The sequence below is a fragment of the Chaetodon auriga genome, chromosome 14 (genome assembly GCF_051107435.1).
Source record: "Chaetodon auriga isolate fChaAug3 chromosome 14, fChaAug3.hap1, whole genome shotgun sequence".
Lineage (NCBI taxonomy): Eukaryota > Metazoa > Chordata > Actinopteri > Chaetodontiformes > Chaetodontidae > Chaetodon > Chaetodon auriga.
Genome location: NC_135087.1, coordinates 23,576,007 through 23,601,595, shown reverse-complemented (window position 1 = coordinate 23,601,595; position 25,589 = coordinate 23,576,007). Strand labels below are relative to the sequence as shown.

At 40.0% G+C, this 25,589-nt stretch overlaps 2 protein-coding genes across 2 annotated transcripts in view; one reads left to right on the top strand and one right to left on the bottom strand.

The window, feature by feature from the left end:
- Positions 1-11: 11 nt before the first annotated feature.
- commd8 (COMM domain containing 8) lies at positions 12-5,939 on the top strand. The gene is made up of 6 exons (XM_076748393.1): positions 12-122; positions 1,006-1,161; positions 1,512-1,664; positions 2,720-2,875; positions 4,518-5,065; positions 5,167-5,939. Exons 1-5 carry the CDS (start codon positions 78-80, stop codon positions 4,536-4,538), a joined length of 531 nt encoding a protein of 176 aa, XP_076604508.1. The 5' UTR covers positions 12-77; the 3' UTR covers positions 4,539-5,065; positions 5,167-5,939.
- An 8,529-nt stretch (positions 5,940-14,468) lies between these two features.
- gabrb1 (gamma-aminobutyric acid type A receptor subunit beta1) overlaps positions 14,469-25,589 on the bottom strand; it is a 79,642-nt gene continuing 68,521 nt past the window's right edge. Inside the window, exons 8-9 of the mRNA XM_076748392.1 lie at positions 16,480-16,733; positions 14,469-14,953 (exon numbers count right to left, since the gene is read on the bottom strand). Coding sequence (XP_076604507.1) covers positions 14,612-14,953; positions 16,480-16,733 — 596 coding nt within the window. The 3' untranslated portion in view covers positions 14,469-14,611. The remainder of the gene's footprint in view (positions 14,954-16,479; positions 16,734-25,589) is intronic.

Genomic DNA, 25,589 nt, shown 5'->3' with positions numbered 1-25,589 from the left:
TTACAAGTCATGTGAACGCAGCTCAGTCCACCATGTGACTCACATCAGCTGATCAGCAGGCGGAACAAAAAGAAAACATGGTGGATTTACTGAGCAGATTAGCTGTCACAGACTGTCTTAAAGTAAGTACCAAGTGTTGCATTCACGTATAAGGATACTAATTTAGTTTTCTGACTATCTAATGGAACCTGTTTATAGTTATTACTGAGAGCTTCTCGATATGTTTATCGGCACATGGAACATACAGTTATTTAGATGCAGATGATGCCACCTTTCCGAATCGGTTTTTCATACTCACCAGGGTATTGGTGACAATAACGGTCAGATGTTTACCCTGTGAAAGACTTGCTCCGAACAAGCTACTGACCGTAAAATATTACTATAAATACTATTAATATGATTAGAAATATTGGCACGGTGCAGATGATGTATGTGAGCGTTCATCAGATCATTTAATCCAAAGTTTTCATAATATCTTTGGTGTATAGAGTGTATCACCAAAATAGTTCGTTTCTCATTAAAATCTATAAAAACATTTAAAAAGCATTGAGTGTTTAATTTACTGTAAATGCCACTGACATGCATCGAAATCTGGGAATAAGATTAGCACTAAACATGCTAAGTGTGGGGAAAAAACGGTTTACTTGTTCCTCGATTTAAATGGTGAATTAATCATTTAGTCTTTATATGACACACAATACATTTACCAAAAAATCTGAACTGAACCTAATTCCATTGCTTATGTGTCTGTGTTGTCCTATGGCGTTCATGGCCTCTTGCCGAATGAGTTATACTCAGATAATTTCAGTTACATTTCATAGCCATGTTCCCATATGGGGAACGGCTGCAGTTCTACTTCATAGCCCAACAGTGAAAATTACTTTTAGTGTAAAATTGATGTAATAATAATTACAAAAACGCCCAGATTCAAAAAAAAGTTCAGATCTGGCTTTTGTCACAACACCACATGTCAAACAGTGATCCTCAGTATTGTCTGGTGTGTAGCTGTGTCACAGGGTGGTGGATGGACTGTGTGGGAGAGAGCCTCCACACAGGGGGGATTACAGCTCCACCTGGAGCCTGGAGGAGTGGCTGGAGCTGCTGAACTCCTTGACAGCCCTCTTCCGCCTGGTGGTGGGGAACAACAGCTCTGATGCCGTGGTGAGACAGACCGTTTTAGATAAGTTGTAGCTGCCATTTTGAACAGTAATGAAAAGAGAGCAGCCTTTTGATGATTATATTATGTGGGATTATGATACATTATTATTTAGATAATTGTATTGTGTTCAGATTTTTCTTATGTTATTAAACTAAGGTGTTAAATACTCTGTTTTTTCACATCTATCTATATAATATCTTTTCATACAGCACACAGTCTGAGTGAAGGAAGCAGGTGTTTTGACTTTCAGCAGTAGTCATAAAACTGGGAGCATGGTGCCCGTGGTGGTCAGGAGCAGAGTGGATCCTCTCATGTCAGCTTCTCAGGTCTCCTCCTGCTTGTCGGTGTACAGGTGCTGGCCAGGCTGTCGGGTGTTGGCAACAGCCATGCAGAGGCTGTGCTGAGTGTGCTGAGAGCCAGACAAGAGGAGATCCGCCGTGCTCTGCTGGACAGAACCAACTCCATCTCCTCTGCTACTCTGCAGGACTTTGACTGGCAACTTAAGGTGACTTAATGCTTTATTCTTCAGGGTTTAATTGGCTTTATTTCAGTGTTTCAACTACATCAGCATTATATGAAAAGAAGTGAAAGTACCTGCACACTTGTCTCCACTGCAAACACTCAGTGTTAAGCTTTTGGTGAAACGGTTCTTCGTCAGAGTGTGAGACACAGCAGACACACAAAGCAAAGCATTCTATGAAAAAAATGCTCATTATATAAAAGCATATCTTTTACATTTCTGTTCATGTTACGACTACCAAAATGTAAGACTTCACCCAGAGAGGCCGAACATTCTATAGAAGGGTAAACGTGAGCTTAATGTCCAAATACAATCACCAATTCAAAACAAACTCATACAATGACATATAAATGACATGATGCACATTCCAATGGAATGAAAAATATTAAGTACCAAACTGTCATCAATGACACGATCATTCACAATCCATAGTTTGTGACTGGCTTTAATAAAAACCCATCAGTAAGGCTCAATGGTTGCAAAGAGTCCAGCATATGAATCCAGAAAATTTCCCTCTGCTTAAGTTTTTCTTTCATCAATATTGCCCCTCCTGAGAGGTTGATCATTTCCATAGATTCATGCTCCAAGAAGCAATCTGCCTGATGCACCGTGAGATACCATTTTTGCAAAGTTGATGATTTGACCTAAGGACAGCACTAGATGTAAGGTCACCAAAAACTCTGGTGTTTTCACCCGTAAGTAAATAAAGTCACATCAATGCCACTGGCCATTTTCAGAAGTTAGTAAGAGAGGTACTTCATTCAACAATAATATTTGCAGGATGCACCTTGTCACTGATTGGTGAATTGGTGCTTAGTGAAAACTCAGTTGGCTGAATTGTGAAATCCTTTTTGGTTACCTACATCATATTATGACCGCTGCCCATGGAGGAAAAGGCATACTAATGTTCAAAGTTCACTGTCTCAGTGAACGCAGGTATTGTGCAATACTGTTTCCACAGGCTGCTCCTGCGCTGCTGCCGCTGTGTCTGAATTTCACCTTTGTGTTTCCTGTTCCTGTCTCTCATCCTCTCGCTCCAGTTAGCTCTGTCCAGTGATAAGATCTCATCTCTCCACACTCCTCTGCTCGCTCTCAGTCTGGATGTGAGAGAGAACGGAGCCCTCCGGTCTGTCACCATGGAGATGAGCAGAGAGGAGTTAAACACACTCATCAGTTCATTAGAGGCTGCTAATAAGGTAGACCCACATTAAATATGTGTGTGTGTGTGTGTGTGTGTGTGTGTGTGTGTGTGTGGCCATGTATTCTTTACGTTGTGGGGACAGAAATCTGTTTACACAGTCACATTGTGGGGACTCGCCCTTCTCATGGGGATAAAATGCAGGTCCCCAAAATGTAAATCATGAAATTTTAGGATAAAGACTGGGCTTATGGTTAGGCTGAGTCTCAAGGAAATGAATGAAAGTCTATGTAATATTCCAAAAAATTATGGAAACATGATTGTGTGTGTGTGTGTGTGCGCTCCTATATTTTTGTCTGACTTTTTTAAAAGAGTATCAAAATTGATTGATTAATATTCTGACATTTGACATAGCACTATGTTGTAAAGTTGATTTGAGCAGTGTGTTAGCAAACAGTTCCAAAATTAAAGTTCATGATGAATGAAGAATGAATGGAAGTCCAATATTCACTCTCCTTTTAGCTCAGATATTGGTCTCTGCTAACTCCAGAGAAGTCTCAGGATCACCTTTTGGTGCTAAATGCTCCAGTATGTTGTGTCTGTTGTTTGGTGCTGAGCAAGTAGTGCACATTGGGTTTGTTCAAGGCTTTTCACTGAAAACAGGGGCCGCTGGGGGGCAAAAACAAACCAAAACAATAAATTGAAAGGTGATTTTTAAAAAAAAAAAAAATCCATAGAACTGAGGGAAACTCCAGAGCTGCTAATTCTCTGTGAATACATTACTCTGACTCATACCTTTCACATTACAATGTAATTTGATTTATTGTTAATAGAAAAATATTAAGTAGTGTACTTTTAAATATCATAATTGTTAAATAAAAGTGCAAACAGACAGTCTCTCAACCCTCCTTAGTGTCTCTAAGCTGCCCATAGACAACTGGATGGCTTTCTGCTTTCCTCAGCGCCTGACTACCAGCAACACAGGACACACTGCAGTTGTTTCCAATTTCCCACAAGAAATGATCAAAACCATATTCGAAATAAGAGAGAAGAAAGAAGCATGTTCACTCAACTGTCAATAATAAACTGTCAGAATTTCATATTTAGTAATAACATATTTTAGCATTGCTTTGCAAACAAGTAACTACAGCAGCGGTCGGGGGGGGTGGGTGGGGGGTGGGGGGTAATAGGAAAGGAAAAAGCATAAGTTAGTTAGTCTATAATGAAGACATGAAAGCGTACAGAAACGGTGCCAGTTGGACTGGATCTCCAGACAGTCTTCAACTTCCTGGGAGATCTCACCCAATGGCAAACAAAACTGTAAAGGCGACAATTAGCCTGTAGGGAAACCACTAAAGCTGATGTTCTCTCTACATGCAGATGTTATCGTTATACTATAGCCATTATATTGTGCAACATTTACGATATAATGATAAAGCAAAAGAACGTGTCTATTGCCAGTTTAAAAGGAATGAATTAAAACACATTCTAACTGATTTAAATGTTGGCTCTGAGTTATCTGAGTATCATGGTACAGGTCTTCACAACACAGGTCACCTTTTGCAGCATATTCCCAAACTTTAAACCATCTGCAAGTAATTTGACTATGATGTCCTGTTCCACTGATTTCATGCTTTTAATAAATCCATACTGAATCAGACAAATGAAGTACTGATGGTGTTTATGTCTGTGTCTTGCAGGTGGTGCTGCAGTTGAAATGATGGAGAGGTTGTGCTCGCTTATTTAAGTCCTCGACTGCAGGAAGTCCAGTGGGTTGATGTCATGTCATCAAACAGTGTGAAGGAGTTTCTCTGCCTTGATTTTGTGTGTTAGATACACAAAGACAGTTTTTCAGCCACATTGCTGATTTGATGACTTATTTTTATAACTTACCAGTGTACATGAGCGGTTGAACACTCACTTTCTTTTTTCATGCAGTGTTGTATCAAGAACATCTTGAAGTAAATGTTTCTTTGCTTCTTTGCTTTTTGATTCTATTGAACTTAACTCAACTAGTACCCACTCATTTAAAAAAAACTGTGACATTTGGTATTAAGTCTTTTATATTTTCAGCTACTTTTTGGTCAATTTGGTGAGTTTGTACCTCTGATAAGTTAGTTCAAATGCCATAGGGCAGGCATGTCCAAACTATTCCACAAAGGGCCGAGTGGCTGAAGGTTTTCTTTCCAACCAAGCAGCAGCACACCAAACTTGACTCATTTCATCAGCTGATCTCAGTCTTCAGAGAGCTGATTGGTCAGACTTCGTGCTCTTGATTGGTTGGAGGAAAAACCTGCAGCCACACGGCCCTTTGTGGAATAGTTTGGACATGCCTGCCATAGGGGTTAGGGTACAGTTAACTTCTGCTATTTCAAGATCAATTTCTTTTTCAGAATTTTCACAAACTTCAAAGCGGGACTAAAGCTATAGCCCCCATGACCTACTGCACCAGCTATAAGTTCTCTCTTGAGTTAGTGTGCAAAGTCCAACTAAACAATAAGTTGAAAATTAGTTTGATACTGAGGCTGTGTCATTGTTTGCTTGCACCATGGAGACGTAAAGTTCCTCTTGACTGCTCTGGTGTAAAGTCCAAACTAACCAAAGTCATGACACCTAGAACTTCCTGTGGCTAATCAGTGAAAAGTACTATTCTTAATGCAGTGTTTTTTTACCGTGTTGTCTCACATGCCAAATTGGCCTTCTTTGCTGATAATGAAGAGGCTAACAGTTAAAAATAGCTAATCTTAATCACCAAACAACAACAAATAGAGAAGTAAACTAGGACAAAGTGTTATGATTAGGTGATAATGATACAGCCGTAATCTACAGATTATGACAGGAGGTAGAGCGGTTGTCCACCAATCAGGAGGTCAGTGGTTCGATCCCTGGCCTTCACAGTCCACATGCTGAAGTATCCTTGGGCAAGATACTGAACCCCAAAACTGCCCCCTGTGCTGTGCCATCGGTGTGTGAATTCATATGTACGTCGCTTTGGATAAAAGCGTCTGCCAAATGATTAATTGTGATTGTAAATTAGACTGTTATAACAAACACATGATAGCTTGCCACTGTCAAACTGTTAAAATGTGTTAAAATTCTCTATATTTGCTTGCCAACACTTTCAGTTAGTGTCTGATGTCAAATTACCAGCCATTAACTTACCTGCTTTGCTAGCCCTATAACATAGTGTAATGCTATGCTGACGTTAGGTCGTGTGCTTGAATGGTTTGTGTATTACTGCAGAGAACAAAGTGCCAGCACAAAACAACTGGTATAATTCACTCCTCCTCCTTCAAGTGAATCCTCCTTTTAAAACAGTGTGCCATGCTGACTACTTTAGTTTTAAATTGTAATTTAGGCATATGTTGAGACTATTTCAGCTGGTGCAACCCTGAAAATGTTAGCATGTGAACTCCTGTCCTAAATTAGAAAGTTCCATCTAGCTCACATGAACTTTACTATAGCTGGAAGAACCCACTGCAGATGACTGAAATCAAAAAGAATGAAGCCCTTATAAGAGCATGGTTGTACTTGCCAATTAGATATTTACTTATTAATTAATTATTAATTATTATTAAAGCTTTATTTTATATAGCGCCTTTCATACAGGGATTGTTTGTGAAGTTAACATTTTGCACAGGGTTGTAACTTGAGGACAGTTCTTGATTATCCAATACTGCCTAAGTGGGTTTGTGGGTTTGTGGGTTTTTTTTGTTTTGTTTTGTTTCTTGTGTACAAATGGACATTTCCTTTGGTTGCACTGCAGGAAAGGTCAACAAGTTACCAGAAAAAATAGAATTCATTCTAAATGGTATTCTTCCTGCAGGAACCATGAATGTCCACAGTAAATATGAAATCTAATTAGTCAGTTGGAAATGCTTGACTTCATGATCAGGAGGTCTCCAAATGGATCAGGATCCGTCCCCGGATCAGTTTTCCCGATTCCCGATTCCCAATTCAGTTTTCAAAAGGTAACTGAGTGAGTCAAACCCAGAAAACCTACTGTCCACTTGTGTCAATGAACAAAAGCAGTAATGCGCTTTTATATTAAACTTGTAGAGTGTAGTGGTGTAATTCACACAGGCAGTGTTTGACTTGTGCATCAGTCATCTGTGTCTGGTGGTCAGAGGATGCAGAACAGATCCAAAACTCTGGTGGACCCTTGCAAGCTCTTTGCAGCTGATGGTCTGATGATGAACCTGGTCAATTGAAATATTGAGGGACAAAGAAATTCCATATTACCTAGAGAGTATATCCAGGGGATGTAACCCCCACCTCCTGTGGAGATGACACAGCAGCTCCGGGGACTGTGAGTATCCATACCCTGAGCAACATCACCAGCCTGAGGTGAGTAGGGGAACAAAAAAATATACCCAAGTAGTTATATTACCAGTTTCTGTTTTCTAACTTTACTGATCATCTCAGAATTAAAACACTTGTCTCTAAAAATAGTTTTATTCAGGGTACGTTTTTAGAGGAAATACTATATGAAAAGGTTTGATGAGTGTGGGCTTATTCAAGACTTGACAAATAGTAAACCTCTTGATTCTGCTTGTGTGGGGTTGCTAAGACCAGGCTTAGGCCAATTCTTTTCAGTGAAGTATAGCCCAACCAATGAATCAGCTGCTTGATAATATAAGCTGACATTAGCTTATCACAGATATATCAACATTGATACATGTGCTTGTTGATTTGTAACCAGGAATGTCAGAACAGAAATGCTTAACAAGGTCAACCTGACACTGATAGACAAATTTCTGTTTTTGACTGTAAAATGTCATCTTGGTTACAATTTTCTATTATATAGCCAAATTAAAGGGATCCTTATCAAAATCTTTATTCAAACAAATAAATTGCCATTAATAATGCCAATGATAGTATTGATGATGAAAAAATGTGAACCTGTCCTTTAAAGAGAGCTTTTTACAGTAGCAAAGGCAGCTGTGTTCACTTGGGTTCAAATGGAAAATTGATGAGAACTAAAATAATTCAATGTAAATGAAGGCAGAGAGGTCACAGCGTGGTGACGTTTGTGTCCAGGCTGCAGCGTTCCAGTCGATTAGACAGCCGACTGTCTGATTAATAATGAGAATGGGCTCAACTGCCAACAGACACAGTCATGCAAAATGTGCTAATGGCATTCGTCTTCACTCCAGAGCTTCATGTTAATCATGAGAATGAGCACTGCTGCTGCCAGCCGCAGACATGCTAACTGGACTAATGGCATTCTCCTCCAGCCACCACAGTTTCCCTCTTCAGGCTTGATAAAGACCATTCGGCCATTCAGATGTGCAGTGTACAGCTGGATATAAAGGAGGCAGATTCAGTGATGCCCTGCATCAAAGCTGTTATGCTTGGGAGAATAAATGTGCAAGAATTTGTGCATTTTCCTATTCTGAGAGAAAATCTTACAGCATTAACAGGCTTTGCCAGCTGAACTGAAGTCAGTCAAAACTACAAGTACATTTATTGCAGTGAGATTTTCAAATGCCTGGCTATGGCACACTGTGTGATCAGGATAAACTCTGCTCTGCTGCACACACAGCAAGATGAAAAGTGAACCTGCACGCAGTTTTGCAGGACACTGGTAATTTTATTACTGGCTATGAGGACTTGTTATTTATAGTCAATCGTAACCACCGTCAAATGTAGAACAGGGACCATTGTCAAAAATATATACTGCTGTGTGCAGAGATACGCAACTGAGGCACGTTGCAGGTGCCTGTAAGATTATTTCCTTCTGCACTGCAGTGAAACGAACTGACAACAATGGTTGCTCTGAAGGTTTTAAAGTGTTCAGCAATCTACAACACTACAGCATGCTTTGTAAAATGGTCCGTCATGAGGTATAGGAGATATGAGGTACGGGTTAAATATTTTTTTTCCATATCGTATAAACAAAATAAATGACAAATGTGCCACATGTAGTTCTTTGGGGAATTTCTGAGACTTTGTTCTTTGTTTCCGACTGAATTTAATCCATCATCTTAGTTAAAAACAGAATTTCACAATGCTCTCTTTGCCAAGCTTACAAGTCACCCATCAGTGCTTTCATCACATATTGTAAAGCAGTCACCTATTATGTTCAGCAGCCTCCTTTGAAAGCCACCACTTGAAATTGTGAAGCAGTCCACTGAGCTGTGCACATGGAACAATGTTTGTCCAGTTGAAGCTTTAAGCAGCTTCATGAGCTCTGGGCAGAGGACACACTGTCTGCTGACATTGTACCTTGTGTAAATGTTAATTAAACTGATTCAGCACATTTGGAATGACATGTTAAAATGTGATTGGCTTTTGTAGAACCAATGTATTATTATTAGAATTATTATTATTACACTTGGTGTGAGCAAAAAAATAAAAAATAAAAATAAACAAATAAATACATGCCTCAAAAAACTACTTTTTTTGACTGTGATCCAATTAACCTCTATTTGTTAGATACAGAACGCTGACTTTTATCTTATCTGTCCGAGGTTCACATTATGATGGCTGGATTGACCTGATCAGGGGCTCTGGGGGCAAAAACCTTTTGTTGGGCCCCTTTTATCAACCACACCTCCTCTGTGTGTTTTTTAACAACAAGAACAATATAATGAACAAACACACTTAGATTCTGGTCCATAGTTTGTGATAAGCCATGAAAAGTACACTTTATATGTAGTTGGTAGAGATGTCGGTAATTTTATTTAAACTCTATTCTTTGAAGTTTCTATAAGTTGACATAAATAAATTGGATTTTGTGTTTTCTCCCTCTCGCATGCATCCATATGCTCTCTCTCTCTCTCTCTCTCTCTCTCTCTCTCTCTCTCCCCGTCTCTCTCACACACATGCACACATGGACAGAACCATTCCCGCACAGTGTCTTGCGTTGGCCTGTAAACAAGCAGAAAGACACACATGCAAACATACCCACACCCCATTCCACTTCAGAGCACATATAGAGCACGAGAGAAAAATTGTACAGTAATTTTACACAATAAGAGTCCCACACATGTCCTCCCCCTCCGCTGCCTGAGGGCAAACCAGTTGTTCAGGGCTTCCATTAGCTGTTCCGTCCACAGAAAACATGTGTCCATTTGCTCTGGGTCCTTTGTTGTGAAGAAAGCCAAGTTGTCTTATTTTTCTTTTTTTCACCTCCTGTCTGTCCACACTGCTCTGCCCAGAAACAGCAGCAGCATGAAGATCTGCCGCACAGGAGATTTTTTTCAGCTGAATTAAAAAGATTGTCATCGTAATGCTGGAATGTCTTACTACAATCTACGCTTAGATAATGGTACTATAGAGCCTCAGAAAAGATCTGAAAGAGTCCTCTTCAGTTTCTGGTTCTCCTTGTTCTTAATCTAAAAAAGGTACAAGGTGATTTGTTTTAAATTCTACTTACTAGATAGAAGTTAAGTTAAACCCTGTGAAAATATTGAGATTCTTGGTAAAGGCACAATATTCAGCCATGAGGAAAGAGCACACTGCTACTATTGTGTCCTGTCTGGTTTTGTTGTTGTTGTTTGTTTTTTTCTATTTTTTGTTTTTTTGTTTTTTTGTTGTTTTCTTTTTTAAAGCCCTGATAAGACAAGCAGTCCACATTTGACTATCAAGTAGGCATTAATATACTGTGACAGCTTTACCATTTAGATTTTATATCTGATCACTTATTATTTTTAGCCATACTTTCTATCAGTAATACTAACTGGGAAAGTCGCTTCATTGCTAAAGACAGGTTTTTAAGCATAGGTTTGTCATTTCGTCATTTTGTCCCCTATCTCATAATCTGGAAAATAGTTGGTTTGTTTTACTGCTTCTGTTCATCTGACGGCTTGTGTTTCCTCAGTTTGCTGCTGTTCTCACAGATCGCAGTAATTAAGTTAGTGAGCACAGTATTAGCATAGCTGATAGAAATAGCTAAAGCTATGAAAATAAGGTCCAAGTTGCAATAAATTCAGCTGTCAATGTGAACATTTACATCCCACAGCGTACAAACACACTCAGTGACCAGGAGTCAAAATAGAAACCCTGCCATGACGACTCAATACCAGTGACTCTATTTTTCTGTTTGCTTTGTGGGCCTCATAAAAGCAGAAGGTTCAAATTTAAGTTTCTAGAACACAAAGAAACCGCATAAGAATTGTTTGCTAAGGCGGACCCTGTTAGGTGTACCAAGATACGCAAAATGTGGGCGATATCAAGTGACTCTGGCTAGAACAAGGGACTACACAAACACACTATGAGTCTTGGTTCACCTGTATGGGGGCGTGACAGCAAACAACCTTGCAGGGTGCCTCTACTGTCAATAATAATCTGTTGAAAGTGTGCTGTCCATATGGAATGATTTCACTGCAGGAAATATGGCGTAGGTTGTAGAGCTTAGGGTGGTGGATGAGCATTTAGTATGCTCAACTTTAACATAATTAACAATCACCTTTTCACTAACTGTCATCATGATCTTTCCTAAGTTTAAGTATGTGTTTTAGTTGTCTCAGCCTAACCGTACAGCATTTCAAGAATTACAGCATGTGTTTATTTGCCATAACCACAATATTGCAGAAAAAGGGAATTTCATCTATGCATGTAAAAATCACATTCATAAACATAATTGTCCAGTATTCAGGTTCTGGTCTAGTGACAGGGTTGGATGAGAAACATCAGTGATACACTGTGGATGACACTGCTGTCTAGTTTGATGAATCCTGGTTCCTACTGAACCACCATGATGGCAGTTTGGACATGGTTGCAATTGTGCATGCCTGTGAGGTGGTCATGGTATGCAGGTATTAACTACTGTACCTGTAGATCAGCATTGTGCTGCCTGCACCAAATCATAAACTGGATTCATCATGATGAACTCTTTCAAAAACAATGTTAAAAAATAATGTCCAAAAATTGATTGAGGAACATTCAGATGGAATGACCTGACCACAACAGGTACAGCAATTCAATCAGTCCTGCAAACACTTTTAGAATGAACACAAATGCAGCATCCATAGAATATAGGTCCATCCATCAACCTTTGTAAAGCAGAGCACTGGTGTTGGCGTGGTCGGCTTTAACACAAGCACACTATGCCATGGATAAGTCACACTGGGCTCGAGAATACTCCATAAAACTGTTATCAGTAAATGCAATTTGTTTGTAAATGATTGCATTCTGATTTTATTTACATTTTACACAGCATCACAACTTTTTTTGGAACCAGTTTTGTGCTTATGGTGAATGGTTTCTAATTTTCTGGTCACTGAGTCCCATCCAGAAAATCTGTGCTGTAGGCCTTCTTTAGCTTCTGTAATCAAAGCTTTTGCCAATAAATTTACATGCAGATATATTAAATGAAATGTGAATAAAAGAGAAGGGGAAGGGGAGCATAAAAATATGTTTCCATCAGAATCACTGAACATTTTGATGAAAATGATGTGTATCATATTCTATAGCCTTCACAGTTGCTAGATCTGAACTCATCTAAATAACTATGGGAGATTTTGGAGCTATTGTCAAAACACCAACGGAGGAAATATCCTTTGGGAGAATACTCATCATCCCTCCAGTCAAGTTGTACAGACTTGAAGAATCAGCACAGTACAGAAGCTGTTCTGGAGGGTCCTGGTGGAAGAACACCTTACTATGTTAGAGTTCCTTAAGGCAAAGAGTTGTCCTCATCACATGATGTGAACTTTCATGGACTGCCACAAGGGGAATTCTGCCCAGCATGTGCATGTGTTTTCTACAGAACGCCTGTGCCTCTCTTGTGCAGTCAGCAGCCGTTATATAACGTTTATTTAATCAGGTTATCTCATTGAGATCAAGATCTCTTTTACAAGACAGACCAGAGTACAGCAGAGAAAAAGAAAGGCCTGCACCTTCTTCCTCTTCTTTTGCAGTTTTCAACACATAAATTCTGCCTCAGCAGGTATCACAGTGCACAGTTGCTTCATTTTGGATTTCTTTAACTGTACTAAAGCAAAGTCCCATCTTTTATGTAGCACAATATTGGGCACATTTTTACTGGAGAATTCTGAAAAAACCCTGATTGTGTTCAATGTCAACGTCTTTTTTTTACATCCAATGCATCAATTTTCTGTGCATAGCAACTATGGTATGGTTAAGATTAGGACAATATTTTGGTTAGGATTGCTAAAAAGATGAATGTTAATTGCAGGTCTGTAACAGAACACAAACTCCTGAACAAAAGCCAGACTTGCTACATGCCCATCCACGTCCCTGACCTCTACACCCTAACCTTCCACCTCACAGTATAAAGTGAAGGACACACGACCTCCTACATTGGCACTGAATAGAATTCATGAGGTTAGCAATCAACTAATATGGACATAATTTCTAGGGACACCTAGCTGGCTGCCACATTCACTTTGTGTGACACAAATTGGTGGACATACCTGCTTTTGTCCTATTCACTATTAGTTTGTCTTGACTGTTCGACATGATTGTTGCACTGGAGCTGGAGCAAATTCAAACTTGTTTTTTACAATTAATTCCTGACCCTGACTACAAAAACCTTGATAATAACCTGAAAGGCAGTCCACTGGAAAATAAAGGAACACCGACCTTGCCCTTTCTTTTAACACATTGATGTGGACAAAGCTCAATGCAATCCTAAAAGTTACAGTATGTACATTGTAACTTCAGGTATTTAACCAAAACATTCAATAATCTGTAACACCAGGTGTTTCAACACCAGTAGCGTGTTTTATCAGGGCTTGAAATTTTCAGTATGATTTTGAAAGTGTGGTGACATCATTGGTCATTCTTTACCTGATTTCTTTTAAAGAAAGTTACATTGTACATGCTCACAGATGTCGTGAGAATATTGTAGGTACAAATTTGGCTACAATGTTTTTGAGAAATTAGTGGATTTCAATTAACATCGGTCCTGTACTTACCTTAAATCTTAAATGCAATGATTGTTCAAAAGCATACAGTATAATGATTATAATACAGAGTGGCTCAGTAGAGCCATGCAAGATTTTTTTTTCTTTTATAGAAATGAAAGGAAACAGTTTCATTTACTGTGCAAAAGGATTTCAACACAATGGTATATACCTAACTCCACAAAAATTACCTCAGTCAGAGCACTGAGCTTAAACCAAATAAGAACTACCTTATCACAATGGAATTCAACCAAACATCTTCTGTTTGAAACAGTTAAATTAGCTTCAATCACAAGATCATGTAAAAAGTATTTAAGTTACCTACTTGTTTTGCACTGGGCTTCCTTTTATCTTTTTTGATCTTATAAGCAAATAAAAGTTGTATTCCATTCACATGCAAAAAGTGAAATAACAGAAAGTATGAAAAAAAAGAAAATGAAAGATCATTGCCCCTAATGTTTGAGTTACCAAAAACTTTTTGGTAAGTTTGGACAGATACCATACAATACCATACCTTAAGTGTGTCTTTATTTCCATATCATTTTTATCTATATCTATTTTGTATGGATGAGTACAGCAAAAGTGATAGGATTTTTAATAAATAAATTATACCTCTGTTTTATATATATACATATATTTTGTATTCTGTGTCATGTGTGTGTGTTTTTGTGTGTGTGTGTGTGTGTGTGTGTGTGTGTATATATATATATATATATATATATATATATATATATATATATATATATATATATATATATATGTTATTTACATTGAAAAGACATCCAGTTCTACTCATTCCAAAATGTGATTAATATAAACCGACTGAATGCTCCTCATGTTTTATCACTATACAAGATCTAGGTAACTTTTCTAACAAATCATGAACGCTGCTGCAGCCACACGGGCTCTCTACGGCCACCCTAGTGGACATAATAAAGCCAGTAGACTAGGTTGAAGAAGCTGAACGCGATTGGGAAGACGACACGGGACCATTTGTCTATGGCGTTGACATCCGTGAGGTCGGGGATCTTGACTTTGAGCTGCGAGGCCCTCCTCCGCAAGCGGCCCTTCTTGTGGCCCATTGGCCGGTCAATGGCCGGTCGTCCATACAGGTCTCGGCTGGTCATGGGCTTACGGTACTGTATGCTGGCACTATCATAAGAGAACATGGTAGCCCGAGGGTCGTTGAGCGCACCCATCATATCTGCTCCACTCATCTCGCTGGTTAGGTTGGTTAGGAGAATGTTGCCGTGAGCATCAACCTGAGGAAGGAGGTTATCAGATTTTGTTAAATTCAGTTTGTAACCAAAACTCAAATAGACAGCTAATGCTACGTTTATACGGAGGCGATGAAAACAGAAGACGCAAAAGTGGCGTGTCGTCTTCAATTTTTTATCCACGTTGAGACGAGTGTTCTCAGCAGGAATTGTTTGTTTATACGAAGACGCAAAAGTGGGCGAATTCGATTGGATATGCATGCCAGGCCGCTAGGTGGTACTGTGATAGAGCGCCTACGACGTGTTGGGGCATCCAAAATTTGACACATGTAATTGTATACACGTCTCTGTTCGCCTATAGTATCCGTATACATTCTATACAATTGTTGAAATGTCTCTTGTATGTTGACCACAGCTGCTAGCACAGCTTGAACATCAGTGGGATCCACGTAGTCAGACATATTGTTTGTTGTTGTTTTACCGGCTTGGCGCGTTGAGTGTGACGTAAGGTGTAGTTGCTATGCGACGTGACGTGACGTGACACGATGTGGTTTTGCGCTTCTTGCCGTTTAGACAGAGACGCAACCCGAGTCGTCTTCAAAACTCTGCACTCTGGAAGGCGTCTTCAGATTTTTGCGGTTTCAGACCTCGACGGTGCCGTCGTCGTGTAAACGAAAGGCACTTCCAATAAAATATTTTGTCGTTTTCATTCGCAATCGTCTTCGTATAAACGGGGTCAAAGTCAAAGGCTGGGTCCCTAACAACAAGCTGGCATCCTATTTCGGTTTGCGAAATGTAATGATTTTTTAAGAGAAGTAGGAAATTCCACAATACCTTTGGCCAACTATTAAGAGGTGGAAGTAGAGCAAAAGTCTAGGGGTATATATTTTCAGTATATTCGGTATATATTTAGGTGTACAAAAATGTGTACACACAAAGCAGGTTATAAAACTTCACCTATGTCTATGTTACCAGGTTTTTTCTCATACATCTCAATAATCCTGAAATTGTGTGCGTGTGCACAAGCCCTCTGACCACCACCAAAATTTACAATAAATGGCTGTAAATACCCCACATTTGCCTGGTTTGCATACAAAGGGCTGGAACTGATTTTATTTTTGGCAGAAATGGCAGAAGCATCTAAGAAACAGCGCAGAAGTGCAATTTTACTGACTGTGAACTTAAAATAATGGCTGATCAAATTAACAGAAGAAAACACATCAGTATTTGCAAGCCTAAGCATTACCAACAAAATGGAACAGGTTGAATGGCAGAAAGTAACAAAAGCAGTGAATGCTGTTAGAGCCATGGATCCCGGAGATTAAAAAAATGGTCTTTTTTTTCAAGTGCGAGGCAAAGAAGGGTATTACCGTGCACATTTTAATTTAAATGTATAAGTTGTTCTTTGTGCTCATGGGTGACGTTGTTGTGAATGAAACTTGCCCACGAATAGACCAAAACAGCTAACCTAACATATGAATCAATGACATGACAACAGGCCAACAGCCCCAAATGTTGGCTTGGTGTCATTAAACAAAACAGTATGAAAATGCTCAAAGAGCCTTTCGCACCTGCACTTTGTTGCTTTCCAGTCTGCTCTTGTTCTCATTGTTGGACTTGGCAGCCTTTTCTGCAACCTTCTTCTGCAGGTGAGGACCTCGACCGAAAAAGATGTAGTTGACAAAAGCGTACTCCAGCAAGGCCAGAAAGACGAAGACAAAACAGCCCATGAGGTAAATGTCAATGGCCTTGACATAGGGAATCTTAGGTAGAGTCTCCCTAAGGTGGGTATTGATGGTGGTCATGGTCAGCACCGTGGTTATACCTGCAGACAAACAGATGACATTTAGAAGGATGTCCTCAGCAAGCCTGCATACTGAGGGAACACCATAGCTACAGAAAAAACAAGGCTTTTGTTCACCAATTGTCAAGCAATCATCATATACAATCGTTTCCAAAAAAGTTGGGAAGCTGTGTTGAACATAAAGAAATTTGATGATCCTTTTTGACATATGTTCAGTCAAAGACAGTACAAAGGCAATATATTTATTGATTTTTGTAAATATACGCTTATTCAGAATTTGATACCAGCAACATTTCTCAAACAAGTTGAGACAGAGGCAATGAAAGACTGGGAAAGTTGTGGAATCCTTCAAAAACACCTGTTTGGAGCTTTCCACAGGTCGACAGGGTCATTGGTAACATGTAAAAGTATCATGTCTGGGTATGAAAGGGGAATCCTCGAAAGGCTCAGTCATTCACAAGCAAGGATGGAGCGAGGTTCACCACTTATGAAACAGTTGTATAAAGTATAGTAATATATGGCCTCTGGAACACTTAAAATCTAAATAAGCACATTGTATCTGCAAATTATTACATTTCAATTTTATTTATGTTTTACACAGCATCCCAACATTTCTGTTATCAGGGTTGTACAGTCTGGGCCCCAGGTGAGTTATGTTAATGATTTTGGTGATCACCTGACTTTTCATCCAGAGCAACCACTAGATGCAAATTTTAGAGTGAAACATGTACTGGACAATTATTGGATTGAGTTATGTGAAATCTAGTAGAGACAGGATGAATTGTAATACTTTAATGACTAACTTTTCATCCAGCACAATCATAAGGTCAAATTGTTAAATTGTCCAATACTTTGGTTTACGACCAAATACCAGCGAAAGTAGTCACAGTCCCATCAGTCTAAGCTGTACTTTGTGCTTCATGCTAATTAAGAAATCGAGTTGTGACAATTGCAAACAAACATCTGCACACACACATCTGATAAACATCTGAATGTTTATCAGGAATTGTTAACAATTGTCACAACTCGATGTTAACGAGCATGTTAACATGCTAATGACTTTTGCTACTCTTTATTTTATTGAGATTGAGACTTACACAGTGGCGACACATACAACTTATATAAATATAGTAAGTAAAGTTATACAAGCATATTTGGTACTCAGTCGACCACAAAAAAGCCACAGCAAAGTCCACAAAAGTCTCATGGCATGATGCTATTAATGCAAACTAAATACTTCCTATATCTGTTTCAAATTAAAACCCCTGTAGTTTTTCAGAGTGCTCGCCATGGTTATGTCACTGCAGCTGCAAAAGCATTGTGATGGCAGAAAAGCAGCAGAGGCTAGTGGAGGGACACAGACGAGATCCCCGGAATACGGAAAAAAAATTGTGTCATTTGATGTCAGTATTCACAAAGATGACCATTCTTAGAACATCATCATTTAAGAGGCCTTCTGAAGGTAAATGCAGATCTTTATGGTTGCAAGCTATTAAGACTAGACTGATGAAATAATTTTGAATTCTCGACTCTGTAGTGCTCATTTCATATAAAGCATATCACCTATTTAAAGCCTGATTCTGCACCCGGAATTCGTTGAATTGTACATTGTGAACAGTGATATTAGCTGATCTCCAGTCAGCTGCTTACCTGCCTTCCTGACTCTCACCAGCCAATTTAATCCACATCCTGCTCTGGTATGTCAGTGTGAATTCATTGTTGTTTTTATTATTATTTTATTACTATTATTCAGATTTCCATATTAAAATTATTAGATTAAAAGATATTGCTTGTCTTAAACCTCCCTATCTCAGCATCTGTGTGTAGCTTCTTGGGTACGAGCTTGGAGAAAACACGACAAATCAATCACGTAATTAACAATGATAAATTAGCAACAGGAGCAAACACAATGCTAGCATTCTCAGAAGGCTATTTCATAACAGTAAACACCATTAGCCAACATTAACAACAGTGGTGTGTAGCAGAAATAGCATGCAAACAAATCAAATTACTCATGAACAGTTTAGCTATAACATTACTCAGTATTATGGAAGCATGTAATGAATGAATGGGGCATATGTGGATATTATATCTGTGATATGACATTTTCTTTACACTATGACTGAGCATTGAGACCAGATAATTTCTTTGGTATTAAGATAAGACTTGTTTGATCCCACACTGGGGAAATTCAGTCGTTACAGCCCATAAATATTACAGAGCAAACACAGTGGCATAAAGTCAAGGTCAAGTTAAAAAAAAGTGTACAGGACCAAGAATGGAAAAACAACTATGTATATGTACATTTGTACAGATTATAAAAAAGAAGTAAAAAAGTAAATGCCATAAAAGTCCTAGTGCCATAAAAAGTACTATTGACAATTGCTCTTGTTTGGACTAAGTACATGCACAATATTTACAGTTTATGAAAATAATGTTGCCAATATGGATAATAAATAGTGTTATTGCACAGTTGAGAGAAAAATATAACTTATAAATTGCACCAGACGAAATGGATCATGTGAGCATATATTATATTAGTATTGATAACAGTGGTGCAAAACAAAGTGGGTTTATGATGTAGAATTGAGAAAGACAGCATCAACACAGTGCTACATAACATTATGCTAGCGTTAAACCAGGGTTTCCCAACGGTACCGTCCCATGCCTTGTCTCACAATATCACGCAGTGTTTACATAATGAGCGTCTGCTGCACGTGTGCATGGCGGAACCTGTCGCTTTTTATTCCGGCGCCCGTGTTAACAGTTTAGAGCTGCCACACTGCCCGCGTGAGCGGCGCAGCTCAGCTGCTTCTGCTGGAATTTGATAATAAATATGTGTTCAACCAATAAAAAAGCGTAACCTTCATTAACTTTATATTTAACAATACATTTACAGTATTATTCGACTGAATTATAATAATTATCAAACTGTGTTTAATGACAGGGATACAGTGGTTATGAATACAGATACATCTCAAATAGGCCAGTGAAATATCAATATACAGGGGACCCAACTGCTTTCTCGTTGATGGGGGGCTGCAAGAGGTGTAGGCCTTAAGTACAGGGGTGTTTATCCAAAGAAGGTTGAGAACAACTGATTTAAACCACTGATTTTTTTAGACGTCTTCATCTGTATAACTAGTATTAGTATTTTGTTTGCTTGAAAAATATGCGGTAAGTGTCCCCATAAAGCCCACCTTTCTGTTTACAGGGAATTTTCAAGGTAAAGTTGCTGGATCAATCCAGAAAAAAGCAGGGTAAAACTGAAATATTAATCTGTTATTAGAAGTTTTATTGTCACATATTATGTCTTCAGTTGGCCATCATGTACAGATTAAGTGCAAATCAGACTTCTCACCTTTTATAATTGCTTATGTATTTTTCCTCAAATCTTTTGGAAATGTAACTAAGACTAAATCAGCATATAAACTACATTAAAATAGTTCATTTCCATTTCAGATCTTCTGCCTTTAAGCCTACCTGTTAAAAGCCCTCATGAAAAATCCCACATCAATCTGAATCTTGCTCATGTGTTTTGCACAGATTTCATTTCCTGTATGTGAGTTCTAAAGTTGGATTTTGTTAATATTCTGTATGTCACACTCAGAAGTTGAAGATTTCTCTTTAACTTTGTAAAATGGTGCTCTACATGTGTATTTTGCATTCAGAGCTGACTAATGATGCTTCCAGTGTTAAAGCACTGAAGGAACTGAATCCAACCCTGCATGTGAATTAGAAAACAAGAACGAGCACAGCCGCCAGCGTGTCGTGTTTGTAGAGACTGACAGTGTGTGTGAAGGAAGGTGAATCCTTCAAGCAGCTTTGTGCTCTTTTCTCTCTGCTGTGACACCAAATGAAGCCGCTTGGCCTTAAACTCTTAAACCACCTTCATATCTCGATCAAACAAAGCTTTGAACATTACACCAACGTTTTACAATTAAAAACTCATCAACCGACCTACAAACAAACAAACAAAGAAACATTATTTCTGCTTATTTTGATTTGGTTTTTGTTCTTTTTATTTTTTTTAATCCAATTTTTGTTTTTTTTTTGTGTTTTTTTTATTTTTGTCTTGATTCATTTTAGTAATTATTAGTGCAGCTGATTGTGTTGCTGCAGAAAGTGAAGATATTTCAGTCTCACTCCTTCTGAGCTTCTGGAGCCAGCTGTTTGAAGATTCTCCACCACTTCTTCTTCTTCTTCTTCTTCTCCTTCTCCTTGGTGACCTGGCTCTCGAGCTCTTCCACTCGTGTCCTCATGGATCTCTCCATGGTCTCCCACTGCTGTCCTTTGTCTTGCATCGTCTGCTTGAGGTCAGTGATGGTCTGAAGGAGGAATACCTTCTCCTTCTGCCACCCCTGTTGCACAGTCTGCAGAGCATCCATGAGCTTATTATTCTCACGTTTCTGTGCGTCCACTTGAGCCAGACAGGAAGTATTCTCCCGCTGTAAGTGGTGGCATTCAGCCTCCAGCAGACTCTTTGTGTTTTCCAGAGCTGCTCTGATCTTTTTGGCCTCCGTCCTGTGTTTGTCCAGCTGTACTCGATGGGAAGCCTGGCATCTTACCATGCTCTCCACTGCCTTTTCAGTCTCTTTTTGCAGAGCTTTCTCCAAGTTGCTCACTTTCCTCTGGAGCTTCTGAGCTTCAGCACTCTCAACTATCAGCTCTTTCTGCAGCTGTTCTGCTCTCAAGAGAGCCTCAAGCTGTGCAGCGTCTTTGTCTGAAAGCTGCGCCTTCAGACTCCGAGTGCTCATCTCAAGTTTGTCTTCAGCCGCTGCACGGAACTGCTTTTCGGTAAGGAGCTCCACCTTAAACCCTTCGATCTGCTTTTCAAGGCTGGCGTTTGCTTCCTTCGTGTGCTTTTCAGCAAGGAGCTCCACCTTCAACTCCTTGATCTGCTTTTCAAGGCTGGCGTTTGCTTCCTTCGTGTGCTTTTCAGCAAGGAGCTGCATCTTCAACTCCTTGATCTGCTTTTTAAGGCCGGCGTTTGCTTCCTTCGTGTGCTTTTCAGCAAGGAGCTCCACCTTCCACTCCTTGATCTGCTTTTCAAGGCTGGCGTTTGCTTCCTTTGTGTGCTTTTCGGCCAGGAGCTCCACCTTCAATGCCTTGATCTGCTTTTCAAGGCTGGCGTTTGCTTCCTTCGTGTGCTTTTCGGCCAGGAGCTCCACCTTCAATGCCTTGATCTGCTTTTCAAGGCTGGCGTTTGCTTCCTTCGTGTGCTTTTCAGCAAGGAGCTGCATCTTCAACTCCTTGATCTGCTTTTCAAGGCTGGCGTTTGCTTCCTTCGTGTGCTTTTCAGCAAGGAGCTGCATCTTCAACTCCTTGATCTGCTTTTCAAGGCTGGCGTTTGCTTCCTTCGTGTGCTTTTCAGCAAGGAGCTCCACCTTCAACTCCTTGATCTGCTTTTCAAGGCTGGCGTTTGCTTCTTTTGTGTGCTTTTCGGCCAGGAGCTCCACCTTCAATGCCTTGATCTGCTTTTCAAGGCTGGCGTTTGCTTCCTTCGTGTGCTTTTCGGCCAGGAGCTCCACCTTCGCTGCCTTAAGCTCATTTTCAAGGCTGTCCTTCACTTCCCTCATGTGCTCCAGTTTGACTGAAATGGCCTTGGTCAGTTGATCAAGATCATCAGCCTCAAGCTGTGCAGTGTCTTCGTCTGAAAGCTGCGCCTTCAGACTCCGAGTGCTCATCTCAAGTTTGTCTTCAGCCGCTGCATGGGACTGCTTTTCAGCAAGGAGCTCCAACTTGAATACCTTGATCTCCTTTTCAAGGCTGGCGTTGGCTTCCATCATGTTCTGCAGTTTGAATGAAAGGTCCCTGGTGTTGCCAGTCAGCCTCTCCATTTCCTGCTGTGCAGCGTGGTCACGTGGAAGCGTGGTCTCGTGCAGCTGGACTTTCAGGCTGCTGATCTCCCACTGCATGAGCTCTTTCTCCTGGCTCCAGTTGCCCGCTCTCGGTTGTGGGAGGTCATGGAGGAAAGTATCCAGCAAGTCCTCCCGAACGTCTATCAGAACTCTGTGTTTATCAGGACTTTGGATAATGGTCGCCTCGCTGTCCTTCAGCTGGAGCCTCACCTGTTCCTCGAGGTAGCTGAGATAGAAATCAAGCGGTTGTTGAGGCTCCATTGCCCAGAATTCTGCGTCTTCCATGTGTGCCATTTCTCTTGTGTTTTCTCTGAACGCTGTTGTCTCTGAACAGTGTTTTCTCCGAACAGTATTCTCTGAACTGTGTTTTCTCCGAAGTGTTTTCTCCGAACAGTATTCTCTGAACAGTGTTTTCTCCGAACAGTATTCTCTGACAAGTGTTTTCTCCGAACAGTATTCTCCGACAAGTGTTTTCTCCGAACAGTATTCTCCGACAAGTGTTTTCTCCGAACAGTTTTTTCTGAGTGGTGTGTGTCTTCAGCGGTCACTTGTGTTCTTCAGGCAACCTCTGCTGCCTTTGATGATGATGTCATCACAGATTCCTTTGATCTTTGCTCAAAGAAATCAATCTTGTGTCGTTCCCCTCCACTCTGTGCTTTGATCTTGTTGCTATGGATACCATTTTGTTTACGTTTGAACATAGGAATGGGATGACTTGTAAAATGAGTGACAGCTATAAATTTGAAAATAAACATATATGTATTGTGAATATCCAACAGAGTAAGAGAGTCGATTTGGGGCAGCCATCAGGACGGAAGTTCAATTTGAGTACAAGTGTTCGACCCCCCCCCCCTTTTTTTTTTGTATAGAATGTACATATGTGGAGTTGTTTTTTATTTTGTATTTCTTTACTCTTTTCTACATCTCTTTTTAATTCTTACTACTATCGCTGCTGTCTGTAATACCCTAATTTCATAAAGGTAAACTTATCTTACTTACTGAGGCCAAACAGGACATGAAGGGACGTCATCCCTCCTCTCATCACTCACTGCTCGGATCATTTCTGTAAAAATGACTTTTTTTAAGAATTAAACAAGTGCAACTCCACTTCTATTTGGAATAAGTTACCTCGGATACCCAAAGATTATTTGGACAGGAGAAATGTGGAGGGTAGCCTGTCTTTACCCAACTATTAGCATTATTACTGGACAGCGAATATCCACAAGTTGATGTTGTGGATTTCAGATCCATCAGATGCTGAATTAGCAGTTTGGTCTCTGATGAAGCAGCATTCAAGTGATCCAGTGTCACCTTGCTCTTTCATATCTGCCACAAAACCCTGAAGTAAACGCTACTGGACGATTAACCTACTGATTCGTGGCTCTCTAAGGACGTGGTTCGAGTTCTGCTCTTGTCGTCTCCTGTTCTGTCTTCAGCTCACACAACAAACTCTTCAACTACGGCAGAGGAGAGGGATCAAACATGTGAGGGACTTTATGTCTTTTGAACAGGGAGAAGAGTGAGGAAAAGCTGGAATCCACACGACCACGAGGCGACGAACACTCACTTAAATCCACTGAGGAGGGAGAACCAACAAGGCACAGGTGAGAACAAATGAGGGACAGGTGACACAAATCAATCTCAAGGCCGGGAAAACACAGAAAGTAAAGCAAAAGGTGACACATGAGGTAAACTTTCAACAGAAAAGGAAAGGACAAAAATGACAAAACAAACACTCAAAACCACGACGCGCCAAACTCACCTGCGACTTAGGCCCGACCTGGATCAGAGGCAGCAGGGACCCAGCCAGTGAGCGTATAAATAGGGCCTTCACCATTTTAAATTGACTGTGTGGATCTATTCGCAATAAAATAAACACCACCAGTAGATGTTATGCACATGTAAGCCTAGCCTACAATTACCAAATACAGGCAAATAAATGAAAGTTTCAAACCAGTGACAATGTGTTGTTTTCCTTCAGCAGATGATAATTTAAATAACCCTGGAAGTCATGCCAGTGCTGTGCTGTGAAGATGAGATATAGTTGAAGCCACCAAAATGTCAATAAATAATTGTAACAAGCTTAGCGGACAGTTCTCCATTCTTTTGTTGTTGTCTAAAAAAGAACTTGATGCATGACAATTTTCTTTTCTTACAGTATCTTGCTCTTACTGTAGTTACCAACCAAAAGAATGAAATTCATCTAAATGGCAGTAGGAGAATACAAAGTTAAAAACAAAAAATTTCCACAACATATGAAGTGCACGTAAGTGAAAACTTTTATTGGGCTTTGATTATTGATCACACTTGCAGATAAAGTAGCCTAGTAGGGCCAGCTAGGCCTTATTCATATTAAGAGAGCGCCGCTGTCCAAGCTTAGTACGTGCTGAAAACAAAAGCGCTGCCTGGTAATGCTTTGTGGATTGCAACAACAAAACAAGTAGTCTAGGGTTCTTACCGCTCTAAAGCACCAAAAATAAACGTAAAAATAGCCCGACGCCCAAAGTCTTAGGCTACCCTCTACCTAGCCTGCCCAAAAGTCTGCAAAAGTCACCTGGCAGTGCTGCTACAATCTCACACACCTTTGCAGGCTTGACCCCTCAGTGCCCAATCAAAAGAAGCAAAATGGCGCAAAGCAAGAAGAAATGTCGGCAATATAATGTGGAATAGGTTAACTTCGAGTTTATACCCTCTCCCACAAACATGCAGCTTCCAGTGTGCTTGATGTGCGAGCAGGTTTTCTCCAACCAGGCGATGAAACCCTCATGCCTTAAGGATCACTTACTGATCATCAAAATACCCCTGGACTGACTTGAACATGTGAAAGCAGCACTGTCTCAGTCTCCTGCAGTGATAATTTTGAAAACTTAGATTTTTCTCAAAACCCTGACTAAATAAGAGTTAAGTAGTTAACATCCGAGCCCTGAACATCTTAGACGAATGCCAAGGAAGAAAAAAAGAGGCTATAATGACAGAAACGGACGCGGCCGCCTCCCCGACAGATAACAGCATGGTG

What these genes read in the sequence shown, in the direction of transcription:
- commd8 (XM_076748393.1), top strand. Translation starts at nt 78, where the DNA reads ATGGTGGATTTACTGAGCAGATTAGCTGTCACAGACTGTCTTAAA. An exon ending in CTGTCACAGACTGTCTTAAA is followed by an intron (nt 123 to 1,005) that starts GTAAGTACCAAG and finishes TCTGGTGTGTAG; the next exon opens with CTGTGTCACAGGGTGGTGGA. An exon ending in ACAACAGCTCTGATGCCGTG is followed by an intron (nt 1,162 to 1,511) that starts GTGAGACAGACC and finishes GTCGGTGTACAG; the next exon opens with GTGCTGGCCAGGCTGTCGGG.